The sequence below is a fragment of the Myxine glutinosa genome, chromosome 8 (genome assembly GCF_964187855.1).
Source record: "Myxine glutinosa chromosome 8, kmMyxGlut1.1, whole genome shotgun sequence".
Classification (NCBI taxonomy): domain Eukaryota; kingdom Metazoa; phylum Chordata; class Myxini; order Myxiniformes; family Myxinidae; genus Myxine; species Myxine glutinosa.
The window spans coordinates 75,293,589-75,304,488 of NC_136268.1; the positions used below are offsets into that span (position 1 = coordinate 75,293,589).

The 10,900-nt window shown below is 44.2% G+C and overlaps 1 protein-coding gene across 1 annotated transcript; it reads right to left on the reverse strand.

The window, feature by feature from the left end:
- Positions 1-2,156: 2,156 nt before the first annotated feature.
- Positions 2,157-9,883, reverse strand: LOC137432597 (potassium channel subfamily K member 9-like). The gene is made up of 3 exons (XM_068124653.2): positions 8,865-9,883; positions 3,935-4,800; positions 2,157-3,227 (listed from the first exon to the last, which is right to left on the reverse strand). The coding sequence occupies exons 1-2, from the start codon at positions 9,478-9,480 to the stop codon at positions 3,977-3,979; spliced, it is 1,440 nt and encodes a 479-aa protein (XP_067980754.2). The 5' UTR covers positions 9,481-9,883; the 3' UTR covers positions 2,157-3,227; positions 3,935-3,976.
- Positions 9,884-10,900: the final 1,017 nt, after the last annotated feature.

The following is a 10,900-nucleotide window of genomic DNA, read 5'->3' on the forward strand; positions in this document are numbered from 1 at the left end:
TGGCAAGAGGCATTTTGAGCAAATTTGAAAAAAACATTCTGAGACACCTAGGTGCAGATCATCCAAAAAAAAACAACACACCGATTACATTAGTTAACAATCCATTACAATGTTACATCTATCAGAAAAATGAGAAGAATTATATAATTGGACAACTTCAAGCAGGGTCTTCCATTAGCCATATTGGAAGGCTCTTTAACATAGGAGAGGAACTGCTTATGACCTCAGAAGACATTATCAAGTCACTAGATCAAGAAGAGATATGCCAAGAAATGGAGGTCCCATGATAACGACTCTCATTCAGGGATGATACATTCGCATGACCCATCTACACAGTTGGATTCAAACTGCCCAGAGTACTGCAAACACACTCCATGGACCTCACAGGATGTGCAAATTTTGTACGTGGTCGTGTCATGATGTGAGTGGTATTGCTCAAACCTTTTGCATCAACTTGATCCATAATCAATGGCAATCTGATGGCAAATTGCTACATTAATGGAATCTTTACCCCATGCATGCAAAGCGAAAAGCAGGGTTAAGCAATTGGTGCATGTCCGTCCATCTGTCTGTCTGTCCTATCAGTTTATAATCATCAGTTTATGATCAAGGAACAACTTATTTAAATTGGATGTTGTATTTTTAACACGAATTGGAACATGAAGAGGAATTCAAGTCTTTAGTTTTAACGTACTTTGGCTCTGAATTTGTCCGGATTGTACGTACACAGAGAGGAGTGAGATAATTGTTTTAACTGCCTGCCGGGCAATCGGCCAAAATTGAAAATCATTCCAAAGAGGAAACTTACTGTTTTTAAGGACGTCATAATGGACACAAACAACAGGCACAAATAACTAATGTAATGTGTTCGATAGGGTGGTGTAGAAGACGCTGCAGAAAAAGCTGGAAAAAACCGGAATTTATTTATTTATACGACCTTTACAATCTTTATTTTATTTTAATTGAATTATATCCTTGAAGACTGTAGAACACAAATTTCCGGTCATAATACTCCCAAAAACCTCCAGTTTTGCAGTACTTCAATTTAAATAAAGGTTCAATGGTGTGGTGTATAAGTGCGGTGTTTGGGACTGCTTCTGTACTACTTCCAATAGCACTAAACCACAGGTCCTCAATGAGCTGGAACAAGAGCTGATTCGGGTGTGAAATGCCATTCCCCAGGCTCAGACTGGAGTAGTCACATGATCAATGTGATGAAGGCGCAAAGCATGCAGTCATTGTTGCTGGAGGTGGACGTATCTGGTTTTGAGATTGTTACTTCCACGTTGGATCCCGATGTGAAAACATTCCCCACAACGTAGCATTACGTGATTAGGACACAATGAAATGGATTGATCTCTGTCAGAGGTTTGACCTGGTGCTGGCTTAGCGGTTAGGGTGCCGGCTTGGGATCCTAGGATCCTGGGTTACGAAGCCTGGTCGATCACTGAATTAACACCAGGGGGGTTGACTCAGCCTGTTCATCCCTTCAAGGTCGGCAAATTGAATACCAGTTCACTGGTAATTCCCTGTGTGTCGCAAGAGGCGACTAACAGGGTTGGTGGCAGGAAGGGCATCTGGCCATAAAACTTTGCTCCAAAAAGGGGACCACGGTGCTCCAAAAAGGCCAACCCCTGCTCTGCGGGGAAAAATGGCCTCCAAAGGTGGTTCTGTCAGAGGTTTGTACGTCATCTGTGTCCCATGACGTCACGCAAATAGGTCGCATCAACAACAATCACGTGTTCGTTTTTTTTTTATGGCAGATAGTGTATATCACTACAATGCATAATGTATATATTAAGATAAGTTGAAGGAATGTATTGAGATGTTTCTTTAGGTAGCGCAATTATTACGGCGATCAGAGGTCTTACGCACGCTTATGGGGAAAAGAAGCAAAATCAATGATATTTCCCTTTATCAATGAGGCTTTAACTTTTCTTTGGGGTGTACATCGAGGGACTGTGATAACGCCCGTGCAAGTGAGAAAACGAAAAAGAAAACTTCCGAAATCGGAAATGTTTTTGTCCTAAAAAGTCCAAGCTTTGACTGGAAGTCCTAGCAGTGTCCATGTGTTTTATACCTCCCCCCCCCCCCCCTTCCCATGCCTCCTCCCCCAAAGCCCTCTCCCTCCCACAGATCTCCCGATGTCCCTGCTCTCAAATGTTGTGCTTGTGTGCTTCCCTCTCTCTCCCCATCTTGTCTCCCGCTCCCTTTATCTTATGGTTTATGTGTCAGTTTGATTTTTTAAATTAATGTTAGCTCTTCCACGAGCCTCGATCTTGTATACAGTACAAACAAAAAAAATTCTAACGTGTTTGAATTATAGAAAGAAGATGTTTAAAGTGACCTTCATTCACATCGGGACTCCTTAGCACACATACAATAAATCATGGCCAAATCCAATCAGTTTGTACGTCACAAAGGACTTATACATTCGATGATGGTGTACCCGTGTCGTTATAAAATAAGTGTTACGTGCTTTAGAACTTCCACCTGCCCAGGAATAAAGTTTGATTAAGCGCAACACCTGACAGGTGATCCTGAAATGTAAGACTTGTATATTAAACAAATGAAAGACCACGAGTGCATCAGTGGATACTGGTGGTCACAAAAGAATGACGTAACAAAGCCGAGCGTGCAAGTTGCAATTGCGTTGCACGTGCATAACACAGATTCCGTAACAAAGCCCAAGCTGGAGATATATATTTTTTCGACCACATCCAAAAGTTGCATACATTAATTGGTTTCCATAGCGCCGGGCGTTTCAAGCTTACATAAGCAACGTTCGGAGACTCACAGAGTCTGTCTTACAACAGGTGTATGTGCTGGTTGTTTGAATATAAATATTTGAAACTCAGTGAATGTACAGGCTTACGTCATGCTGCCTGTGCGCAGCATATAAAACGTCACAAATTCTGGACTGAATTTGTCCTGTTTTTACAACTTTATATATATATATATAAAAAAAATATTCAGATAAATATCTCGGGCTACGATGGCAAAGGTCGCCACTCGTAGCACATTTTATACATTCTATATTAAATTGCCATTGCGATACCCTGCAAAATGGCGTCTGCCGAGATCGAATCGCATTTCGTCTGAAGTTGACAAGGATTTGATGGACGGGCCACAGCAAAGGCTTATCGGGGGCCATGGAGCGCCGTGCACACGTCACTTGTGCCGCTGTAGTTTCCCAGAGTCCGTCGTTGGAGCCACGTGACCATAACCTGCGCGCGACACGCACAAGCACGCGCGAGCCGCGTCACATGCAGGTAGCGAGGGCAGCAACTGGGGGTTTGGGGGGATGTAGGGGGGCTTTGTTGTTCACATTATTTCTGCACCATGATGACTCAGAAATTGTAATTATGACACGATTTGTGATTGGTTGCGCGGAGACAGGAAAGCGCGGGAAACATGCCTCGGAGACAGGAAAGCGCGGGAAACATGCCTCGGGGACAGGAAAGCCCGGGAAACATGCCTCGGGGACAGGAGAGCGCGGGAAACATTCCTCGGAGACATGAAAGCGCGGGAAACATGCCTCGGAGACAGGAAAGCGCGGGAAACATGCCTCGGAGACAGGAAAGCGCGGGAAACATGCCTCGGAGACAGGAAAGCGCGGGAAACATGCCTCGGAGTCAGGAAAGCGCGGGAAACATGCCTCGGAGACAGAAAAGCGCGGGAAACATGCCTCAGAGACAGGAAAGCGCGGGAAACATGCCTCGGAGACAGGAAAGCACGGGAAACATTCCCCGGAGACAGGAAAGCGCGGGAAACATGCCTCGGAGACAGGAAAGTGCGGGAAACATGCCTCATAGAAAAGCGCGGGAAACATGCCTCGGAGACAGGAAAGCGCCGGAAACATGCCTCGGAGTCAGGAAAGCGCGGGAAACATGCCTCGGAGTCAGGACAGAGAGATACGTCGAAGGTGATTTACCTTAGGAGCATTCGTGCGCTAGAGGGCGGACGAGCACCTTCCTCAGCACGATGTCCTCCTCCTGAAGAGACGTCGGTTTTCGGCGCTGCTTTGCGAACCGAAGGCGGCGCTGTCGGCTAGAGAGAGGCTTAGTCTGGCGCTCAACCTGATCAGATTGCACGGAGAGATCTCCTCGAGCTGGTACGTGGTCATTGAAACGAAGCGGTGTCCCAGTGAGGGCGACCGTGCCGGCCCTGGGTAGAGCCAGGCGGGGACCGCTTGGCGCGCCCGCTGCCGGAAGCCATAGCACGTGCACGAGCACTCGGACAGGAAGTGGTCGCGCGCCGGGTCGCGTTCCGCACGCGGGGTCCGGACGCGCGCCGGCGGGGTGCGCTCCACGTCGCGCTTCTCGTCGTCCACGCTCACCGTGAGGAACCGCAGCACCACGAGGTTGAGAAAGGCGCCGACGACCATGAGGCCGACCAGAATGTACGTGAAACTGAAGGCCACGTACGGCGCCCTCCTCTGAAGAGTGTTGTTCTTCTGCAGGGCCACGAAATCCCCGAGACCGATGGTCGTGAGAGTGATAAAGCAAAAGTAATAAGACTGGAAGAAGCTCCAGCCTTCGAAGTAAGAGAAGGCCGCGGCGCCGATGCACAGCGTGCCGACACACAACAGCAGGCCCACGAACACCATGTTGTGCGTCGAGACGTCCGTGTTCTTGAAACGCAAACACCTTTTCAGGCGCTTTAGGAGAAACTTCACGAACGTATTCATCCGTTCGCCCAGGCTCTGGAACATGACGAGCGTAAGTGGGATGCCTAGGACCGCGTAGAACATGCAGAACACCTTCCCGTGGTCCGTCGTTGGAGCCGCGTGACCGTAACCTGCGCGCGACACGCGACAAGCACGCGCGAACCCGCGTCACGTGGCGAGGACAGCGACCACGTCACGTGACGCAAACATTGGAATTGCAACGCGATCGGTGATGGGGAGAAAAAAAGGGCGGGAAACATGCCCAATGGCATAAAAGAGCTAAAGTTGAACACTCTCAAGTTTTTTTTAAGGATAGAACACACATAAACAACCTTAAGTTGGCGCGGGATTTGATGGGCCTAATCGCGTCCTGCTGCGTTTACCTCACGGAACTCATTATTTAAGGAGAATAACGGCAACGATGACTTGCCGGTATGGATTTCTCAAAGCTGCCCATCCTGCAGGTACTTAAGCACAAAATTCCAGGTCAATAATGTCATTAAGGTGTATTAATAATGTATTTGAATGGAGGATTTACAGAGCTATCCCATAATGCCGTGCGTGCCGCCAAGTTGCTTGTGTTCACTTCCCTGGCAACGGCAGTATCAGTCGCTCTATAATAATATATAGCACGTTTATCTCGTTATTTTGACTTACTGCAATGGAAGGTTACGCTAATTGTATGGCCTTGCTCGACCCTGTTTACGTTTTATCTCTTGTTTAGCTTGCCAGACAATATTGGACCCGCGCACTTTATCATGGGTACTGAAACCCCTCCATATGACGATGCTGATGTTTAAGGTGTGTACGATGAAATGGAAGGAGGGGAGGAGGACGTGTGAAACAAAACCCATCATGGATGTCGAAGTACGATGTCTGTGTGGAGAACGGAAGGAGAGAACAACACGCATCACGTGATGCTTGCACACGTGCTTGCGTAAAGGTGACTCATTGCGGGGATCTCTTGTTGCAGCTTAAGGAACAATTTCCTTCTTTCTCACGCTTCGGCCCGTATTTTAATATGTGCTTCGTCTTGTCCGACAGGATGATGCAGAGGTACAGGTACTTACTACCTTGAGCTGCCTTGCCTGGGTGGGCGAGGCGTGGCACCCCAGTGCGCCGTCCTTAGGAATGGATGTTAAGCCGGGTGTCCCACCCGCCATCATTACTTAGTGAACGTTGAAGACTTTTCACGAAGAGCAGGTGAGTTATCACCGGCGCCCTGAAAAATTACAAACTCCCGCGCCTAACCTTCGGGTGCTCTTCTTGGATATCCCAGTTGACACCTGGTCACCCTGCTCTGTACGCCTGCTGTTTGCCTAATGGTTAGGGGGGCGGGCTTGGGATCCGAAGGTCCTGCGTTCGAATCCTGTTGAATTAACGCCAGGTGGGGCTGACTCAGCCTATCATACTTCTGAGGTCGTGCAAAATGAGTACCAGGTAACTGGTTATAGAAAGGACATTGCATCAGCAGCAGACGCACCCACAGAAATGATGCAACCAGCAGCCGAGTGGCTGCACACGAACCCACCCACCCTGCTTGTCATGTCAGTGGTTGGATCTGGGACTTGTAAACAAATCCTGCACGTGCCCAGGTGTGTTCGCACATCACCAGATGAACTGCCATCTTCGCCCTTGAAGACGACCATTGTCATTACGTAATTATTAAGAAAACGTGTTTGGTGTTCCTTTACTATTTTACTTTTTTTTCCTTTACTATTTTACTTTTTTTTCCCTTTACTATTTTACTTTTTTTTTCCTTTACTATGTTACTTTTTTTCCTTTACTATTTTACTCTTTTTCCTTTACTATTATACTTTTTTCCCCTTTACTATTTTACTTTTTTCCCATTTACTATTTTACCTTTGTTTTCTTTACTATTTTACTTTTTTCCCCCTTTACTATTTCACTTTTTCTTTCCCTTTACTATTTTCCTTTTTTTCCTTTACTATTTCACTTTTTTTTCCCTTTACTATTTTACTTTTTTCCCCTTTACTATTTTACTTTTTTTCCCTTTACTATTTCACTTTTTCACCCTTCACTATTTTACTTTTTTCCCCTTTACAATTTCACTTTTTTCACCCTTTACTATTCTGGTTTTTTTTCCTTTACTATTTCACTTTTTTCCGTTTTCTATTTTACTTTTTTTCCTTTACTATTTTCCATTTTTCCATTACTATTTAACTTTTTTCCCTTTACTATTTTACTTTTTTCCCCTTTACTATTTTACTTTTTTCCCTTTATTATTTTACTTTTTTCCATTACTTTCACTTTTTTCCCTTTACTATTTTACTTTTTTCCCTTAACTATTTTACTTTTTTCCCTTTATTATTTTACTTTTTTCCATTACTTTCACTTTTTTCCCTTTACTATTTTACTTTTTTCCGCTTTATTATTTCACTTTTTCCCCCCTTTACTATTTTACTTTTTCCCCCTTTACTATTTCACTTTTTCCCCCTTTACTATTTTTTTCCCCTTTACTATTTCACTTTTTCCCCTTTACTATTTTACTTTTTTCCCCTTTACTATTTTACTTTTTTCCCTTTACTATTTTACTTTTTCCATTACTATTTCACTTTTTTCCCCTTTACCACTTTACTTTTTGCCCCTTTACTATTTCACTATTTTCCCCTCTACTATATTACTTTTTTTTCCTTTACTATTTCACTTTTTCCCCTTTACTATTTTACTTTTTCCCCTTTACTATTTTACTTTTTTCCCTTTACTATTTTACTTTTTTCCATTACTATTTCACTTTTTTTTCTTTACTATTTTACTTTTTCCCCTTTACTATTTTACTTTTTTCCCCTTTACTATTTTACTTTTTTCCCCTTTACTATTTCACTTTTTTCCCCCTTACTATTTTACTTTTTCCCCCTTTGCTATTTCACTTTTTTCCCCTTTACTATCTTTTCCCCTTTACTATTTCACTTTTCCCCCCTTTACTATTTTACTTTTTCCCCTTTACTATTTCACTTTTTCCCCTTTACTATTTTTTTCCCCCTTTACTATTTCACTTTTTTCCCTTTACTATTTTACTTTTTTTCCCTTCACTATTTTACTTTTTTTCCTTTACTACTTTACTTTTTCCATTACTATTTCACTTTTTTCCCCTTTACTACTTTACTTTTTTCCCCTTTACTATTTCACTTTTTTCCCTCTACTATATTACTTTTTTTTCCTTTACTATTTCACTTTTTCCCCTTTACTATTTTACTTTTTCCCCTTTACTATTTTACTTTTTTCCCTTTACTATTTTACTTTTTTCCCTTTACTATTTTACTTTTTCCCTTAACTATTTCACTCTTCCCCTTTACTATTTTACTTTTTCCCCTTTACTATTTCACTTTTTTCCATTATTATTTCCCTTTTCTTTCTTTACTACTTTACTTTTTTCCCCTTTACTAGTTTACTTTTTTCCTTTACTATTTTACTTTTTTCCTTTACTATTTCACTTTTTTCCTTTACTATTTTACTTTTTCCCTTCAGTATTTTACCTTTTTCCCTTTACTATTTAAATTTTTTTCCCTTTACTATTTTACTTTTTTATACTTTTCCAATTTATTTTTTTCCCTTTACTATTTTACTTTTTTAAAAGAAGGTCTAGACTCGTGGAAGATTATACTTTTTATTTTATGTAATTTTAATTATTATTTTATCAAGACGCTTATTGGACTCCGATGACTCCGTTCCGGGATCTTTTTAAACATCCTCGTAACATCCGACACGTTATTGCATGAATGTTTTGGCCATTGGTTACCATGGGGATGGAGCGATTTGTTTAATTTTTTTCCATCCCTAAACTTCTTTTTAAGTTAAACACCAATTCAAGAATTAATTTCTTATTGGTTATTGACGAACGATGTTACCTGAATCTGAGCAAATATTACTACGTTTAGACCGTCTACTTGATATCAATCAAGTCAATCAATGATTACTAGAGTTAATTTCTTCGTGAAGCAGTGATACGCAAAGTAATCGGGAAAAGCGAGCTCAACTTGGAATGGAAACTCAACGGCTGGTTTTTCATGGTCCAGCATCACATGTATGAGTTGGGTCGTCCAAGTTTGGGGATGTGTTTCTCAACAAGCGACTCCTGCCATGCAGGAGTTCCGAAGTTCCTGCGCATGCAGTACCGTATACCAGTTATCTCGGGCTCGCATCGTCCGTTCACCTCCACACCTTTTGATCTCACCTATGGTGGTGATGACGGTAATGGCGAAATAAAAGGCTCCGGAAAACTTCCACTGCACCCCGGCCTTGTGCGGTGCTGCATGCATGACCACAAGCTCCAGCTCCCGATAATCTTCTTGGGTGATGTTGTACTTTGCCTTGAAGAGACTTTCCTTTGTGCCAAGCCTCTTGTGTTCGGTCGTTTCAAACTCCGACTCGAGGGAATCGAAGACAGCTGCTCCCACTAGTAGATAAACGAATGTGCACCCGATGAGGGTGAGTGTGCGCACGTTCTGCTTCTTCATGGCCTCGCCAAGACGCCTCACCGTGCCGGCTTTAGGATGCCATTTCGGACGTCTCAAGAGAGCCTGGAGCCATTGCGACCCCCGCCTCCTCCGCTGCCATCCCTCGGTCGCCTGCTCGCGGAACTCTCCTGACCCTTGGCCACGACCTCTGCCCCCATCGTGAATGTGATGCTCCGTCTCTTCAGGAAAGGAGGCATCGTTCCTGGTCGGTGTCGGGCAGTCGTCCGAGGATGCAGAGAGACACAGGAGACTGCTTGTCCTGCGGAAGTGCGAGCGGCGCAGCGTGGAGTTCCGCAGGAGACGCACCAAGCAGCCACCGTTGTGCAAGGCCATCAATGGGCGAGGCGCATTGCTTATGTACGACAAAGAGCGCGTGTTTGCAACGAGCGGCTCTCCGGTTAAATCCGCGCCACTTCGACAAGGCCCCAATCCAATTGGGCGAACGGCGACGGCCACTCTCTCCTTGGTCCTGACAATGTCCCGTACTGGGAACAAGTTGTTTCTCGGTGACGCACTTCGTGCAAAGAGAGGGGGAGTGGGCTTTAGACGCGTTCACCTTGCAGCGGGCTCTCAAAACGCACCACAATCACGTCTCGACTACACGGGCGGCGTTGATGCAGGACCTCCCTCCCGCTACATCTTGCATATTCCGTGGTTCTCCCCAAATTATATCTCCCGATTCACATTGCGCGCCGTGACGCCCCTTCAATTGGAACTCCCACTGTTCCGTACCGTTTGCGCCGGGTGTACTCGATGTACGGAACCCGCGCATAGCTCGCGCTCGTGGCAATCCCAGGATATTTTGAGGGGTCGTGGCTGGTGGAACTTGAGATCGTCGACGGTTTAATATTTATTTCTCTGATTTGTTTAAGGTGTTCATCAGCTCAGCCCCACCAACATCTGCCGTCGAGTTCTTGTTCCTAACCCATGACCTGCAGCATAGCTCGGTTGCTGAATTGCATTATGCATGCGACGCACATGCAATGCAGAGAATTATATTCAAAAGTTTTTCTCGCAATTTATCTGGCAGCGTAAGTTTTCAATATTGCTTCTTCCTTGAACTACCATCCCTATGCGTGTATGTTTAGCAGATTGATGCTGTATAATGAGTGAATCACGAGCAGTTAATTTGAGTGCTACCTTTGGTAAATCTCTCAACCCACCTGAGATACCACGGTAGACTTTGCAAGTCGTACCACTCGAGGAAGTTCAACACCTTAAAACACAAGGGAGATCGGGAGATCTCGCGAGATCTTGTCGGGGCGGTCACGGTTTTTCGAAGCTGTTCCACGATCTTCACGCACGCTAGAAGTTAAGTAATTGTCACATTTGTATTTTTGTCGAAACTGTATTTATCTTACGTGTGTGTACCTTTTGCGTGTCCCTCGGAAGATTTATCGGTGTTAATCTTTCATACCTGTAAAAAATAGTCGAGTATTTCGTGCCACGCGGCCACGCGGCCTAGTTGTTGAAGCTTCCGCCCTTGAGGCCTGGTTCTCTCCGGGCATCCAAAGCGGTTATTTTTTCATTCGTGTGTTTGCCAAATTTCAACTCGTTATTTTATCGTCCATGCGTTATTGTTTGATTATAGTTAGTTTTGGTTTGAATTTCCTGTAACTCGTAATTAATTAATCGTGTTCTGCTCCTCGTGTGCGGCCTTGTAGTTATACCTCCGTCGGTGTTTGTTTACTTAAGTGTGTTTTGCTTGGCTCTTAGTTTTTTCCCTTCTACCCCGAACATAATACTCTGTCTA